Source organism: Neophocaena asiaeorientalis, unplaced genomic scaffold, assembly GCF_003031525.2.
Source record: "Neophocaena asiaeorientalis asiaeorientalis breed wild unplaced genomic scaffold, Neophocaena_asiaeorientalis_V1.1 scaffold82, whole genome shotgun sequence".
Classification (NCBI taxonomy): Eukaryota; Metazoa; Chordata; class Mammalia; order Artiodactyla; family Phocoenidae; genus Neophocaena; species Neophocaena asiaeorientalis.
In genome coordinates, this window is record NW_020173068.1 from 7,085,467 (window position 1) to 7,103,817 (window position 18,351).

At 40.7% G+C, this 18,351-nt stretch overlaps 1 protein-coding gene across 2 annotated transcripts in view; it reads right to left on the reverse strand.

Annotated features, from left to right (window-relative positions):
- UQCC1 (ubiquinol-cytochrome c reductase complex assembly factor 1) overlaps nt 1-18,351 on the reverse strand; it is a 90,927-nt gene that overhangs the window by 39,498 nt on the left and 33,078 nt on the right. For both annotated transcript variants that reach the window (XM_024743203.1, XM_024743202.1), the window contains exons 6-7: nt 17,506-17,563; nt 4,330-4,438 (exon numbers count right to left, since the gene is read on the reverse strand). In XM_024743203.1, coding sequence (XP_024598971.1) covers nt 4,330-4,438; nt 17,506-17,563 — 167 coding nt within the window. The remainder of the gene's footprint in view (nt 1-4,329; nt 4,439-17,505; nt 17,564-18,351) is intronic.

An 18,351-nucleotide genomic window follows, 5' to 3' on the forward strand; every position in this document is an offset into this window, starting at 1 on the left:
TAAATCCCAAATAATGTTTTTTTTAAGTCAGAACACTAAATTATTGATGTGATTTTTGTAACCTCAAATTTAACACTTACTTTTTATACCAGCTTCACTGATGATATATGAGGCTGCCATATTTTTCACAATAGTTGGGCTCCTAAAAAGCTGGTAAAAAGCAAATTTTTGGAAAGCGAAAATTTTCTCACCAAATGAGACTGGAACTCTAATTTCAAAGGATTTCTTGATCCAAATTTCTAATGTGTCATTAATTTGCATTCTCAATCTTCCCCACACAAATCTACTCAAGTAAAGTAATGGCCTCTAAGAATTCTTTGGCATAAGAAAAATCACCACTACATTGATCAGTCTTATAAATTCTACTTTTTATATGAGTTTTCTTAAAGATGCCAAGTAACACAGAAATAGATTTGCAAATTACCACCTTCACATCATAGGTTTTCAAAGCTGAAAAGAAACTTGGAAATCATGTAGTCACCCACCCCCCAAGTTTTTTTTTTTAACCAAGAAACTGAAGCAAGGAGAAGAGAGAAGACTTGCCAGCCAGGGTCAGAACCAGGCCAGACTGGCTCCCTCTGGCTGCTACTTTTCTCCAGCCACATGCCATTCTTCTCCAGCCTAACCTTCTCATTTCTTTAGGTTGTACAAAGACTGATGTCCCCTCTACACACACACAGTCACACTAACAACTGAGAAGTGGCTAATATATAATTTTCTTGCCTGTAAAAAGGGTGTCTGTTTATAGCATGAGGTTGGAAAGGGAGGAGCAAATCAGTTATAACAGAAACGTAATAATATTAATTCCCCAACTCTTTGAAATCTTTATTATTTTTTATAAATTTATTTATTTATTTATTGGCTGTGTTGGGTCTTCATTGCTGCGTGCGGGGTTTCTCTAGTTGCGGCGAGCGGAGGCTACTCTTTGCTGCAGTGCGCGGGCTTCTCACTGTGGTGGCTTCTCTTGTTGCTCGCGGAGCACGGGCTCTAGGCGCGCGGGCTCAGAAGTTGTGGTGCACCAGCTTAGTTGCTCCACGGCATGTGGGATCTTCCCAGATCAGGGATCAAACCCGTGTCCCCTGCATTGGCAGGCAGATTCTTAACCACTGCGCCACCAGGGAAGTCCCTCTATTATTTTTATATCATCTTTTATTTATAGTCTTTGTAACTAAACTTGAGCTTGGCATTTCTGTTCATGAAGACAAATTTAAGAGTCTATACTTGGGGAGCATTATGGATCATCTGAAACCCTGCTATTCAACGTGTGGTTGCCCCTCTCCCCACCCAGCCCCACCAGTGGAACTGGCATCACCCAAAGCTTTTTAGAAATGTAGACTCTCTGGCCTCACTGAAAACCTACTGAATCAGAATTTGTATTTTAACAAGATCCCCAGGTGAACTGTAGGCTCATTAAAGTTTGAGAAATGGTGGTCTAACACACTTCACTATAGAACAGCATCATATGTAGAACAATTGAGATTAAAAAAAATGGTTGGAGAAAATGGGAGAAAAAAAAAAGAAAGGCTAATTTCTGCAGGACTGCATTGACGTACACCTGGACCAGAGACTAATAAACCGAGTATGATCTATGTGACAAATAAGTTGGCTTTAAAACAGAATTTCAGGGGCTTCCCTGGTGGCGCAGTTGTTGAGAGTCTGCCTGCCGATGCAGGGGACACGGGTTCGTGCCCCGGTCCAGGAAGATCCCACATGCCACGGAGTGGCTAGGCCCGTGAGCCACGGCCACTGAGCCTGCGTGTCCGGAGCCTGTGCTCCGCAACGGGAGAGGCCACAACAGTGAGAGGCCCACACACCGCAAAAATAAAAAAAAAAAAAAAAAAAAAAAAAAAAAAAAAATTTCAGAGGCTGAAGTTCAATTTATTCATTCATTCAACAAGTATTTATTTATCCAATGTTTACTGTGTAAACAAAAAACTGGATAAGACAGGTTTCGTGCCTTTATATAGCATACAGTCAAGCAGAAGGGACATTATAAAGTAACATGGGAGAAGGTTCAAATTGCTGAACCTTGTGATGGAGATATATATATGTAGGTCCCAAAGGAAATCCATTTGGGGGTGGAGGTGGGGTAGAGTAAAAGGTTCCTGTGGTCCAGGAATTGGCAACCTATGACTCATTAAGCTATTCAGTTGGGGACAGCTGTGGTCCACATGGCTCTAGTGGTCCCACTTCCAGCAGAGTTTAATCAACAGTGATAAGAAAACAGACTAACTCATAGAAGAACTACTGTGTAACTGCATGGCAGTCAGCCGAGGCTTTGGCTGGCCAGGGGGTATCACTGGTCATCATTAAATGGGATGATTTGAGACTGCCAGCACTACTGTATATCCACTGTGAGCTGCCACAGAGTTGAGTAGTAAGTACTTGAGGGCATGTGGAACACTCAGCTGGTTGAAGAGCTTAAAAACTGCTGATCCCACTCTGGGCAGCTAAACAGCAGTAAGGTATGACAGTGAGAAAAATGAAGAAGGAAGCAAAGAGTGTAGTTACAAACACAGGTGAATACCAACTCCAAAACAGATGATTATAATGATTATGATGAAGAAGATGATGATGACAGCAGCTAAAACTTTGAAATATGCTATCATCTTCTTAGAATGAACAGAAATGCTAATGGTCTGCTGTCCCAGAGAAAGGCATGTAAATGTCAGTGAAGCTATCTAAAGATGAACCCGAAACGGAATCGAGCTATTTGTAATGAGGTGGATAGACCTAGAGTCTGTCACACAGAGTGAAGTCAGAAAGAGAACGATAAATACCGTATGCTAACACATATATATGGAATTTAAGAAAAAAAAATGTCATGAAGAACCTAGGGGTAAGACAGGAATAAAGACACAGACCTACTAGAGAATGGACTTGAGGATATGGGGAGGGGGAAGGGTAAGCTGTGACAAAGCGAGAGAGAGGCATGGACATATATACACTACCAAACGTAAGGTAGATAGCTAGTGGGAAGCAGCCCCATAGCACAGGGAGATCAGCTGGGTGCTTTGTGACCGCCTGGAGGGGTGGGATAGGGAGGGTGGGAGGGAGGGAGACGCAAGAGGGAAGAGATATGGGAACATATGTATAACTGATTCACTTTGTTATAAAGCAGAAACTAACACACCATTGTAAAGCAATTATACTCCAATAAAGATGTAAAAAAAATAATAATAATAAATAAATTACTAAGCAATTTAAAAAAATAAATAAAAAGATGAACCCATGTCTACTGTGCTTTCTATACATGCATTTCCTCCAAAGTCATGAGAATCTGAAAATACCCTCAATCCAGATTCTCAGCAGGCAACCATCATTTCCATGATTTAGTCTCAAAGACTATAATTTCACACAGAGAGTGAGCACATGATACCATCAGACAATAACATAGGAAGTGTGTGAAAATAATTATAGTAGATAAAAGTAAGACGTGGGAGATCTCCCACTTAATTCCCATGCAGCATGGAAAGATCTCTAAGATATATTGTTGAGTAAAAAAAAAAGTTGCATTTAAGTGCATAGAGGATGATATCATATATGATAAAATATATACACGCAAAACCACAGAACTTTGTGCTGTAATGAAAGAAACCAGATTAACCCATTTTGTGACCCTGTCTGACGGTTTGGCTTTAGATGCTCCCAAGCTAGGAGGCAATGATATGGGAAAAAAACAAGGAACTACAATCTACTAAAACACGGTCTAGATACACAAAATACACAATATACACAAAGGAAGAGATTACTATTTATATAACCAATTGTATCCTAATGTTTTGGTTTTGGCTTTCTATTGTCATCATATTCTGTTATATACATACTATATATTCTCCTTTCTCAGGTTATTAAATATACTAATGTACCTTTTCAGTAGATACCTTGCCAAAGTATTCTAGGTTGTCAGTGATCAAGAAGCTTGTTTTTAAGTTCTTGAGCACAGTGCAGGCCCCATGCCAGGGTCTTTCCATCCAAACTAATTGTGAACTGACACACTGAACTGGTATCAAAGGCAAAGTGTCCTAAAACTGGATTATTATTATTTGATTTTATCTGTTTACCAAATCCATCCCTCCTATCACCATGATTTGGACTTAATAATCCCATCTCTGTACATAGGATGTACTCACACTGACAAAGCATGGTAATGTGGGCAAATACATAAATAAAGTGTCTGTAGCATGCCAGTCTTCATAGAGGCAGAAGTGACTCTAGGTGAATTACCACTTGACATCAGGCCATTCTAGAACAGATAAAACTTCAACTCCAGTCAGGCAACCCCTCATTGGAGTTTTCCAGGACCAGAATCTGATAGCATTCACTTACCCCCATGATTCTGCCACGCTGCTCAACATCCTCCCACATAAAATGAACTATGATACGACACATGTATTTCCCACTCCGGCCTTCCTGCTTCATTCGGACTAGACACATCCTGGGTGGGAAGAAGACATAAAGAGTCACTGGCTGTTTGCATTTTTCACATCACTCATTTCCACGGAAGGTCAGCTCATCTGAGTCATTTTATCAAAGGGCACAGAATCAAAAAACTAGAAGTGATTAAAAAAAATCTTTTATTGAGCTATAACATAGATACTGAAACGTACATAAATCTTAAGTGTACAGCTTGATGAATTTTTACATATAATATACACCCATGTAAGTACCACTCACATCAAGACATAGATTATTTAGAGCACCTCAGAAGGCTCCCTCATACATGAAAGGGACCACTTTTAGTTGTTTAAAGATAAGTCTGAATCCTTCATTTTACTGATGAAAACAGGAGTTCTAAAGAAGGAAAATGATGTGCCCAACACCACAGAGCAGTCTATAAAGGTGGGTATAGTAGTACTGAGCTGTCCCATATGGACGCCACTAGCTACATGTGGCTACTGAACACCTTAAATATGGCTAGTTCAAACTGAGATGTGGTATAAGTTTAAGATGTCAAAGATCTAGTTCAGGAAAAAAGAATGTAAATATCTCAAATTTTTTACATTGCTTACATGTTGAAATATTATCAGGTATATTGAGTTAAAGAAAACCTATTATTAAAATTAGTTTCATTTTTTTTCTTTTCACTTTTTTAAATGGAGCTACTAGCAACTTTTAAATGTGTGACTTGCATTATATTTCTGTTGGATAGTACCCATCCAGAATATAGATGACAGAAAGTATTATGATTTCATCTGTATAATTATCAAATTGTTTCCCCCATTAGAATGTAAGTTCCATTGAAGGCAGACATCAAGTCTGGGTTTTTTTGGGTTTTTTTAAAATCATTGTATATCTAGGGCTTAAGTATAGTATGCACTCAATATATATTTTCTGAATAAATAAATGAATAAAACATCTCAGGGCCAAGTTTAGGGCTCTTTCCCCTATACCACATTGCCTCTAATCAGTCCAGAATGCTCTCTGCTTAAGACCTTACATAAGAATATAAACAGGGTCACCAACTTTCCAAGATAGCTCCTAATCTCATTCTTATGACCACACGTATTTCTATTATCTCTTGTTAAATAGTTATTAAGCAGCTACAATAGGACTACTCACCTAAAAGACAACTCCTACTATAATTATGGAGTATTCAGTCTAAACCGACAATTCTATCTCCATACACAATTAATCCTGCCCATTTAAATCTACTAGCAATAGTAAGGTCCAATGGAATGATTCCAGCCTGGCCTGCCTCAACATCTCTGTTAATGACTAAGATGGAGAAAAGAAAACATACTTATCAAATTTGTAGATTGCAAGAAGCTGGGCAGGAAGACAAATATGTTGGATGACCCAACCATGAACCAAAAATACTTCAACAGACTGTTTCAATGGGCTAAATCTAACAGGGATAAATCTAGATCCTGCACTTGGGTCTAAAAGAACAGCTGTAGAGGTACAGGATTGGTGAGTCATGCCCACCTATGTGTGAAAAAGCCTTACTGGCTTACGTTGACAGTATACACTGAAGGGGAGTCAAGAAGGTGATATGGTTGCCCCCCAAATTAATGTGATTTTAGAAACAGTAATGCAAATATAATATCTTCATGTACAAAGTGAGATTTTTGTTCTATTCAGCACACGTCAGACTCTACTTGGAATACTGTCGACAGTTTTGAACATTATATTTTAAGAGACAAGAGGAAGAGTTGTAAGATCAGAAGATATTTAACCTGGAGAAAAACAGGACAGTTGCCTTAAATATTGCAGAAAAGTGATTAGACTGTTTATCCAAAAGGTAGAATCAGAACGAATGGGTGGGTCACAGAGGGAGAAAAACTACTCAACATTGAATGCTGAAAGTAAAAACTTTCTAATAGGGGAGTTTCTGAAGATTTGAATAATGTAATGGATGACCTCAAAAAGTAGAGAATTTGCAACTCAGCTATCTATCTGATGGAAGGCTGACTATGCGATTTCTAAAGTCCCTTCCAACCTCGGGATTTGCTGATGCTGTGATTCTAAATTTGTAACCTCTGAACCCAGTTAGTGCCTAAGAAATAACACTTTGTGACAATAAAAACAGGTCATGGAAAAAGACTTGGCCACTTTATATGATATAGAGCATATTCCAAGGCAGAAACAAACTGGGGAAAGTTCAACAGTCCTTTTTCATAATATTTTTCTTAAAGTTAACCAAAGTTAGCCTCTCCACCTGAAAAGACGCTGTGTGTTTTGATGCTTAAGTGTCGTCAGAGGCCAATTCAACAACACCAATAGTGAGGTAATGGAATTCTTCATTTATATGAAAATTCTGTAGTTTGTTAATACACCTGCCCTCTGAGGTTTAAAAGGCACAGATTTTCTCAGACCATAAACTTACTAACTATATCAACATGGAGTGAAGTGTTTTTTGTTTCAGAGCAGTTTGTTTTATAGCCCTTACAGTCAAATGGTTATCTGGGTTGAAAAGGTAAAGCAAATTGAAGATACTTTCAAGATGCTGACTGACACTTAATTCAACTCAATGGACATAAATTGAGTTCCTACTGTGTGGAGATTAGAGTGATGGTTAACAAGAGTCCAAGGAGCAGTTGGTCTCCTTAGGGGAGACAAGAGCCCTAAGAGAGAATGCAGTAAGTGTCCCGAGAGGAACACAAAGTGCAATGGAGTTTGAGAGGATTACTCTTGGCTGAGTGGGATCAGGGAAAGCTTCACAGAAAATGAAACATTGTACCTGGGGCTTGGAAAGGTGAGCTGCAGGTGGACAGATAAAAGATAAAGAGAATTTCCAGCAGATGGAACATTATGAACAAAGACAGGGCCATGGAAAGCTCAGCACATGGACAGGGACAATACCTAGATTTTGTGGAAGGGAAGTATAGGAAACAGAAAAATATGCCAGAAAGGTCATGAAGGGCTTTTAAATGTCATGCTGAAAAGTCTGGACTTCACTCAGCAGACAAAGGAGAGCCACTGAATGTTTTTCAGGAAGAAGGGGTGTAATAAGATTAGGGGTGTAATAAGACCTTGGCTTTAAGAACAGATAAGTCTCTCAGAAGTTAACCCTTTCTTTCTTCCCAGCTGGAAACCCTTTCTTTCCAAGGCTGAAAAATGACAAATTTGGTGAATATTTACTTCAGTAGAACTATGGTATTTACAATTGTCTGATCCAGAAATTTAAATTAAGTGTACATCTACCTTTTGAGAGAAATGCAACAGCAAAGTTTGCTGCAACCTGCACCTAATTTTGCTGATACTAAGAGTTTAAAAAATATAGATTCAAGCCTGATAAATGAAAGAAGGGCAAATTCTAATTATTCCTAAAACACCGTACCTAATTAGTTCTGTTAGACAATTGATGACAATTTGAAAACACTATCAAATATAAAGTTCTACAGTAAATTTCATCTCACATAAACTTATAAAATCAAAACAATCAGTCTTCTCATCAACAGGAAGTGTAGTGAAGATAACCATGAGTTCTACTGGGAAAATAAGATTCTGATCCACAGGGCTGCCCATTCATCCACCATCACCAAACTCAGCTAACTAAAGGCTCAACTTATTTTTGTCCTGAATTTGTGAATCAAATTCTCTATGTAGTTAAGGACAGAAAAGTCATCTTGTTGTGAAGAACTTTTGTGTTTGTCCTCTTCAAGGAAAAAGCATAGCTGAAGGCTGGGGCCCACATCTTAGACAGTCAGCTGCCTGGAATGTCCAGATCAAGCTGAAGGTCAATTCTTAGGGTACCTAACCTTGAAGCCTACAAGTTCAGTCTACTCCTTTCTTTGTTTAGTAAATGTTTTGAATAGATAATACATGCACATGTTAAAAAGAATGTTAAGTCCCCTTCCTACCCACATCTCCCAATCACCAGGTTCCTCTCCCTAAGGCAACCACAGTTAGCAGCTTCTTAGGAAACCTTCCACGTGTAATCTATATATATATACCAACTTAGTGTATATGTACTCTTTTTACATAAATAGTAGCTTCCCTTTTCTCCCCATTTTCCACAATGGTAGCATTCTACACACACTCTTCTTATGTTGAAAAAACAATCTGTTACAGAAGGATGGTGGTGAAGAAATCTCAACTCCAACTCTGTGCTCCATCCATAGATACTACAGTCACCCCAGTGAAACCCTTTTTAGGATAATAGAGTTGTAGTAATTTATTTAGCAGTTGTTAGGGTAACATCTGATCCAGGCTGAATTCAGCTTATCTGGCAATTTTTTCCTATTCTAATAAGACTAAGAAATAGGAAAAAAGCAAAAAAAAAAAACCTTTAATAGCAAAAATGGACAAGTGCTGTAATTAACAGCTAACACAACTACGTGCCAGGCACTGTGCTAAGTGATTCAGATACATTATTTCATTTAATCCTTACAACAACTATCGGAGGTTGGTATTCTTCCTGTCCCCACCTTACAGCTGAGGAAACTGAGTCTTACAGAAGTAACGTGCCCAGAGTTACAAAACTTGTAAAGTGTCAAAGCTGGGATCTGAACCCTGATAATCTGATCCCAGAGTTAGACTGTTTTTATGCCTCTTTTAATGACTAGAACGAACCTTCCAGAATCCATTTACTTTTTCATTTAATCCTCACAAGGGCAATAATTTAAGTTTCAAAACTAACATCATATTAGAAATAAAATACCAGAAGGGAAAAGACTGGCTAACCTGAGGCAAACACACCTACAACAGCAAAAAGTAACTGGGGGCAGACTAAAAGAAAAGAACCTAAAAATGTATTTAAAATAAACACAACAGCAGTTCAACATGGAGGCTATAGCTACGAGTACAACTCAAAGAAGGCAGCCTGGCAAAATACAGTTGAGAGTTATCAGAACCGGGACTTCCCTGGTGGTCCAGTGGTTAAGACTCTGTGCTCCAAATGCATGGGGCCCGGGTTCGATCCCTGGTCAGGGAACTAGATCTGGCATGCAGCAACTAAGACCCAGCCCAGCCAAAAAAATAAATAAATTTTTTTTTTTTTTTTTTTAGAAAAAGAGTTATCAGGACCTCCTGAATGATCCAGAATAGGTTAAAGTATGTTGGAAGGTGAAAAGAAAATGAGTAAAACAAGTTCAAAATGGTAAACAAAAAAGATTTGATGGTCCTGGTACCCCCTACAAAACAAAGCCAACACGTGTCACAGGCTCTGACCATACAATAATATTTGAGCCATTAAGTAAACTATTCCACAATTGAGAATACTAGGTTTAAATAAAAGATCAGGACAGCTTTACTTCAATTTACATCACGGATGTATTCCTCATAATAAATGCTTAAATTAAATGTTGAGGGGTCAAATTACATTTTGCTACTGATTAAACTTCATAATTTCAGAGCTGTTCTGGGGGGAAAGAGGAAGGGGGAGAGGGGAGACTTCAATGCTAAAACATAATAAAAATTGCCCTTGGGCTTCCCTGGTGGCGCAGTGGTTGAGAGTTCGCCTGCCGATGCAGGGGACACGGGTTCGTGCCCCGGTCCAGGAGGATCCCACGTGCCGCAGAGTGGCTGGGCCCGTGAGCCATGGCCGCTGAGCCTGCGCGTCCGGAGCCTGTGCTCCGCAACGGGAGAGGCCACAACAGTGAGAGGTCCGTGTAAAAAAAAAAAAAAAAAATTGCCCTTAAGGATGCAAAAGAAACTTTAAAAAGAGACAATATTCCACTCAAACCTAAAACTGCTCTAAAAAATAAAGTCTAGTTTTTAGTCTTTTTAGAAAGAGACAATCTAGTAATTTTTAAATTCTTGTATTAAATAATTAATTTAATCATTCATTAACAAGTATCTACTTAGTACCTACTCCGAGTATAGACTTAATCTATGCATCAACCACCCTCTGTTTAGGAGCAATTCCAGTTGCCCCTCCCGAGTCTGATGATGTTCTTAACCCACAATTTATTATTGAGGTTTTGAGCTTCACAGTACTATCCTTGTCTCTCAGTGATTCCAGTGCCTCATAAATAATACTGATCTCTTTTACATATAAGGAAAGCAAATAACCCAGTTAGCAAAGTAAAGAAAAAAAGGAGTGTTCAAACCCTAGTCTGATGGTTCTCTAATATCTAAAATACAGGGGGAAAGGGAAGAAAGACTCATTCACTAGGAGTCTCAAAATATAAAGGGCTAAGATTTAAATTTTGCCTTATGGCAAATAGTAATAATGATTATTACCGTCTATTAAGTCCTCTAATATGAGACTTGTCACTGTAAGATGCATTTTCATTCACTATCTCTTTCAACGTACATCACCATCTAAGTATAACTGTCCCCATTTCACAGGAAAGAAAACTGACACTCTGAGGAGGTTAAGTACCTGAAGGTTGCTCAGTGAAGGAGAGGGGAGCTGGAGTGAAGCCTGGGCTCCCCCTCTCTCCCTCAAGCCACAGTGCCTCCCAGGGCAGTGTCAGTATTGACTGCTTCCCCATCCTGTGACAGCACAGCTCCAAGGGCCTCTTCCAGCTAGGTCAGACTCGGAGGAAGACAACACTGCCTGCAGAGTTCAAAGGAAGGAGAGTTTCCTAGCCACGCTTTCCACCTCTCTGCCTAAATCTGGGAAGGAAGAATTCTTGTTATTCCTGACTCTGACCTCCTGCCATGTCCTGGCAGCTCTCAGCATGCTGTCTCACTTGCTCTGCTTGGGCCTTCTGACAATGCCAGTTGTGTTTTGGTCTTGTTTCTCCCTCATGGTAGTTTATAAGCCGCTCAGAGAGGATCTGATTTTGAATTCAGTGAAGACTAGTGGGCACTTGGGCAGGTTTGTCACTCTGGCTGCTATGAAGGAATCCCAAAGGGACACTCACACAGCTTGTTTGCCTTACTCCGCCACCGGCTGGGGCCAAGAAAGCAGAGCTGACATGGCCACACTCAAGTCTCAGCAGTGTGCTAATGAATGAGTTTATTTATTTGTGAGCTGGCACGCTGACCCTTTCCTGGGGCTGTGTGCATGGCTATCTCCACATGGTTTCCTAAACTCCCTCCCCACCAAGCCTACCCTTTATGTGGGGAGCATGGGGGCCACAGGACAGTCTGTGGGCAAACAGACAAGTGGGGCAAGGCACTTCCCTAAGCCATCTCACCTGACAGAGAGCCTCCTCCAAGAGCTACACCTGGCCTGTGGCCTGCCTGTCAGATCCAATATAACGAACAAGCTCCTGGGGAGCAGGTACCAGTGCTCTTAGGTTGTGCAATGTTGGTAAAATGATGCTGCATAGGCATTTGGTTTGGGAAAAAGCTACGTGTGTGTGTGTGTGTGTGTGTGTGGTTTAAAGAGAGTGACTCTGGCTGGGGGAGGCAGAGAGAGGATGTGCACATGGCCCGGGCTCACCATATACAGCAGGTCTGGAGCTGCTGGAATCCAGCATGAGCTCGAAAGCCCTACAGCTACATCAGAACTGCTGTGGTGGTGTTAAAGAGCCCTCTTGAAAAGGCCAGGAGTGTCTGCCAGGGCAGTTCTCTGGCTGGACTGAGACTGGACCCAGTCTGTTTTCCAACCCCTTCCGTCTCCATACTTTACTTCTTTCTCTTCGTTCCCAGAGGCTTCTTCCCTTAGGCTTATAAAAATGTTCTAGTGTTTCCTCATCTTAAAACAAAAAACAAATAACAAAATGCTTCCCCACTCCATCCTGTTTCTTCCTCTAGTGATCATCCTCTCATCTTTCTTTCTCACTTAGGACATCTTAAAAAGTAGTTTACAATTAATTCTTCCTCTCCTAATAACTCCTCAAGACCCCATGTCCTCTAGTTCTAGACCCCAGAGGGCCAATGCAACTACTTTCTTTGACTATCCCCAGGCTGCCTGCCTTCCCTGTGCTCCATAAGATCTGTATGTCTGCTTATCAAACACGGCCCTTGGCACCCTGTACTATTTTCAGGTTTACTTGTTGCCTCTCCCAGGACACAGACAGTGAGTGCTAAGAAACACAGTTGCTGGTCGGTGGTATGCAGTTCAAATTCAGGGCCACAGACTCCCATCCCACAACCACCGAAAGGGGACAATCACACAGGAAGCAAAGTGTTGCAGAAGGAGCAGTCGCAGAGTCAGTTTTGGATTTGGGTCTCGGATCCTCCATTACTGATAAAGAGGCCTGTGAAAAATCCTTTAAAATTGCCAAGGTCATCTCCCCATTTGTAAAATGAGGGAGCTGGACTAGATCTGCGGTTTTTAAACTGTGCTCTGAGTTTCCAGGGAGCTACGTAAGGGTCCCTTACCAGTGGGCGTGTTGGGAAGACCTGAAGTGAGGTCATTCCCACTTCTTCAACCCAATTAGCAATCCTTTTATCTATTCATACACTGTGGCTGAGCATAAAACCTCAGCTATAAAAAGGGCTCTGCTGGTAAAAAGATGGAAAACCATGAGGTCCCACTGCCTGCAATGTTTTTTCATCCACTCTTTGACTTGCTAACTTCTACTCATTATTCAGGGGTCAGTTTAAATGTCATCTCTTCAGTGAAGCCCTCCCTGAGTGAGCCACACCCCCTCAACTAAGTTATGTATCCCTCTTCCCCCACAGAGCCCTGTCACTTACTCTCACAGCACCCATCCCAGTTGTATTTTATTAATGATTTCTTCCAGGTTTTTCTCCCACACCCTCAGCCCTATGAGGGCAGGGAACAAATCTGCTGCATACCGTAGGTTCAATTAGAAAACAAATGCTGTAATTTTATGGATTTATGTTTAAGAATAAGCAGGTACTTAACTAAGTAATAAATAGTATTACTAATATTAAATATTATTCATACTAATAAATAATTATTTAATTAGATACGTCAGTAGTTTTAGTTACCAATGAGGAAAGCAACCTAAAGCAACTCGAAGTTAGCCAGACCCATACTGGAATTTCCTCTCTACCATGCACTAACTAGCTCTGTGGCCAAGCTCTCTGACGGCTCTCAGTCTTTGATCTCTCATGTAAACAGGAATAAAGCAGTTATAAGAATGTGTGAGATAATATAAGTAAATAATTTTTAAAATAGTACTGTAAGGGACCCAGTAGTTATTATATTTATGATATACCTGACTTTAAAATAATTTTTAAAAATACAAACTGCATTTTCCTCTCCACTCTACCTCCATCATAGGCATATTCTAATTTTATTTGTTCCATTCCATTTTCTAAAATTAATTTCTGTATCTATAACGTACTAGTGTTCATGACAAATTTTAAAATGGGGGTCTCTGCAAATCTATTAATACTTAGAACACCAACATAAATTCTACCTACATATATCTCACCCCCCAGGGAAACTTAAGTAGGTGCAGAGCTTTTGCCACTAACAGGCAGTGGCCCCGAACCTTCCAACTGCCATAGGAGCCAAGTCAGATCTGAGGCCATAAATTATTTAATCAACATTTATTGAGCTGAAGAAATACCTCATTTTCATATCTCTCCGAAAGGAAAATAAATATAATTCTTGGCCTCAATAAATTCACCATCCACAAGGAAGATTGATACATATACGATAAAATATAAAAATGTTATGTGACGAGTGCTACAAGAGAGGTATCAAAAATATTAAAGGAACTCAGAAGAGGAACTAACTCTGCCTTCAGAGGGAAGGGAAGGCTTCAAAGCAGAGATATCTGAGTTGGATATTGAACAAAAAATAGGCGTTTGTCAGGTGGAGAGGAAGGAGAAGGACTTTCTAGGCAGAAGAAAGCTTTGTGCAGAAGACCTGAAATTGCTATTACATAGTTTAATTTTTTCTTGCAGGGGAGGGAGTGACGGTGGTAGTGGTACCTAGAACGGCACCAGATGAGAGTGGTAAAGGTGGCATGTTTGGTGGGATATGAATGCCATGCTAGGAAACATACTTTATCCTGAGAACAATGGAGAATATTAAGGAGAGAGTGTGTGTATACTAATCCAATTTGTATTGAGAAGACCGATGGCACAGGAAGAGGGAAGCTGGAGACCAAACACCAGTTTTCAGGTACTGTTACTTGTAACCCAGTGAAATCAATTTAGCGGGTGACATCTTGAATTTCTGTTTTAAATGAATTCAAATGGAGTAGAAAATATCAGAGATCATCTGACATTGTAAGGATAAGTTTTATAAAACTTTTGTGTCAGATGCATGTGTGTGTTCTGGATTGCAAGGTAAAATGCATTTGTTGCTATGGGTCATGGTCAAAAAAGTTTCAGAGGGTGAAACTGGTGCCTGACCAGATGAAGGGAGTGAGGGAAAAGTCAAGGAGGCTTCCCAGGTTTCTGGTGTGGGTACCTGAATGGATCACAATGCCACTGTCCCAGACAGGGAACAAAGGAGGAGGCTGGCTTTTATCAAGTCCACATGGGAATGCTGGAAACCCCACACAGCAACCTCTCTCAGCATTTTCTCAGTAGCCATGGTGAATACTAATCTTGTTCAGCAAAGACACAGGACCCATAGCCGCCGAAGCTGCAAGCTCACAAGAATACACAACTGATAAGGGCCTTCTAGGAACTGGAGGGGTCCCAGTCCTAAATCCCAACTCACATAAAAACTTGGGAACCAGAGAAAGCAGACAGGATAAGGGAAACATCAACACCTCTTCCAGGGAACTAACAGGATATGAGAAATCCTGTCTCTATTCTGAGAACCAACAGGGAGTCATCACCCTTGGGAACCTAAGCAAGCTTTCTGTAAAGTCCACTGCCAGGGTATTCTAGTTTTGTGGGTTTTTTTTTTTTTCACGGTGGGGGGCGGGGATTCTACTTTTATGACTGCTTTCTAAGCCTCCCCACCTCTCCCTCACACTACCACCCACAGGAGGTATTTCAACCCTGCACATCCCTAGCAAGTCCACTGAGCCCTGTAATACTGGATTTGGTGATCCCTCAGTTACCCTCCTGGAGCTTCGGGCTAAGAAAACAGGACTTAGAAGAGCATAGCTTTTCTGCAGACTCGGGGTGGATCCCTTATTCCCTCTAAGAATCCTATCCCCTGGAAGAGAGTTTCCCCAATTCTTCTTGGAGGATCATAGCACAATTGGACACTAAAGTAACTTCCTGGTGACCCTTTCCACTACATTCCTCCACAAACCAGCCCTGAGTGCTTCAGACAACTTGGCTGCCCTCAAATACTCCATGTTCTTGTACATGTTCTATGTTTTGCTCCTAATAATTCCCTCAACTCAAATGCCCTTTTCTCTGACAGAAATTCTACTCACCCTTCATGGTACATCTCAAATGTCACCTCTACCACAGAGCAACTCTTTATCCAATACATACTCCCTCATCCACCAAATTTGGATTTAGTCACACCTCCTTATCCTTCCATAGTATCTGCTTATGCCTTGGGCACAGCACTTTTTTCATTGCCATCCATTACAGGCAATTGTACTGTGCCTGTTTTCCACTCGACTAATTTTCTTGAAGGTACACACCATGTCATATCCTACTCTCCAGTGCCCCCCAGTCCTTAACACAATACGAGTTTGCTGATTCATCCCACCGAAGCCCGCAGATCATGAGAACCAAGGAGGAAGGTTGGAGGGGACACCAAGCATAGACAGGCCTCCCTCCCCACTCCTCTGAGAAATTAAACCAACCTCAGCAAGGAAGGCTCAGCAGGCACATTTGGAAATGGTGGCTAACTGGAAAGAACTACAAGTAGTTTCAAGGTTCTCCCAGCTGCTAGTAGTCAGGTATTGATGTTGGGATGTGGTCACAAGGATTATATTTTTTATTTTGCCATCCACTCCCTCTAACACTCTGATACCTCTGGCTATTGCGCAATAAAGAGTCTTTCATTCTGACTCTGAATATTATCTTTGAGCTCCTCTGGGAACAGCCTAGCCTCCTCTCATCCCTCCCACCTTTCCAGTGAGTAATTCCACAGGGCCACCTCTGCAATCCTCTCCTCTTGAAAAAGTAGTTTTCCTCTCAGTACATCCAGCTGCCCTCCCTGAACCTTTTCCTAACCATCGCCATTCAGACAGAAGGTGGTTGGCCTTCTTAGCTGCCTGACTAAAAGACATGGCACATTTCAAGGGTTTTGATAGTTGCAGCTTCCTCTGTGATCCTACAGGCACTACTTACTCAGATTTATTATAGAACTTAGCCAGTCCAATTTATAACTGACTATTATATATGTCTTATCTCCCTCACTAGACTGTGAGCCTCCTGACAGCTTACTAACTGCCCAGGACACAGTGTACACTCAACAAACTACCGGCTTAGGAAAAAACAACATGAACTGCCACCTTAGGCCCCTTAGCCAATCTCACTGACTATGTGAGTTCAGAAGAAATATTTCAGAGGTGATCAAAACCAAAAAGTCTTTATATAGTAGTCAGTCCTGTGATGCAAAGCTCAGCTGAAGGCAGTCTCAAACAAGGGTCCTTTTGACAGGGCAACCATTCCCCACGTTCCTCAGATACTACGGTCAAAGTAGTAAACTTAGTTCTCCAGAATTTACTTTCCCAAGATCTGGCAGTTCAATAAATAGTCCCCAGCCCCCACTTCAACGTCTCTCCTATATCCTTCTGACCTTTAATACTGTGTAACATTAGATGAAAAATTGATTTTTTTGGCTACTTAATTTGCAGCTGAAGAAAAAATACACTGTTTAAGGTGTTAAATATTTTTACATGCAACGAAACTGGCATGAATCTAACCTGTATGCACATTTTAGAGGTACAGGCGTAAATGTCAGTGCTATAATTTGTTATAGGTTTCTGATGACCAGCAATGAAAATGACCACGGATGCTCACAATTCAAACCACTTTTACGTAAATGTGAACTTTCCTAAAACAGCGAAGGGAAAGAACTTTCCACCCAAGCTCATAGGGTCTCTTACAGATACTGATAGCATTGTTCACTGGGTTAGGTGTTCTTTGAGAAAATCCTACAAATATTAGTTTCTTTCTGGGACTATGCTTTGACCTTTAATAAAAAAATGTGCTACAAGACACCAGTTATTAAAATGAAAGGAACAGCTTTTAATGCCTGAACAACTGCGATTTCATATAATCAGCCCTGCTGAAGGCTATACCTTAACAAGTCAGCAGTGTTTTAAAAAAAAAAAAAAACATTTGGTGACTTCACTTAAATTGCTCACTTACCAGACATGAAGTAGAGTTATAAGAAACCATGAATTGAATGTATCAGGCATCTGACACCCTAGAAAATAACAATAAAGTATAAATATGTGAAGGTTTAGAAGAGGCATATGGACTATATTTGAAATATCGGTAGGAATTTGTTCAACTAAAATATATGGTAATCACAGTGCTCTCTCATTATGCTATCACAGAGGAGGCCAATGGAACCACAAGGCAAGCCCATGGGTTGATAAAGCACTGAATGCAGTCAGACAAACAGGCTTCTAGTTACAGCCCTGTTACCACCTTGCTGTGTGGACTTGGGAAAGTCACTTCTCTTCTCTGAGCCTCAGTTTTCTCACTTTGTATAATGTGGCCTGGACGATCTTTATAATTCCTTCCAACTCTGATTCAATGTTATTTTCCCCTCCTGGTCTCCAATTCTTCTGGAAAGATAGGCAGACACCACCTTACCTACCCCACTTAACTAGAGGCTTTTTTTCACTTGAGCCCTGCTGAGAAATCTAAGTTCTTCTTGTCCATCTCCCTTTCCTGTTTTCTTTCTCTAAGGTGACCCAGTGGGTATGCTAAATGATTCAACCAAAATAAATGATCAGAAGAAAGAAGCAGGACTCTAGGGAGTTACAATTGAATAAGAAAGCAGATAATATCTAATGAAAGGTTGTTCATCACCCCCAGGAATGACAAACCTGGTAGCGTTTCTCCTCGGTTTAAGAAACCAAAATTCAGCTCAGGGCTTAGACATCCAAGCGTCTCAATTCTCAGATCTCTAAGAAATGCCTCTGGCTGGATGAGGGGTCCCCCTCAGAATATGCCCTCTTTATTACACGGCAGGGAGAAAAGCTG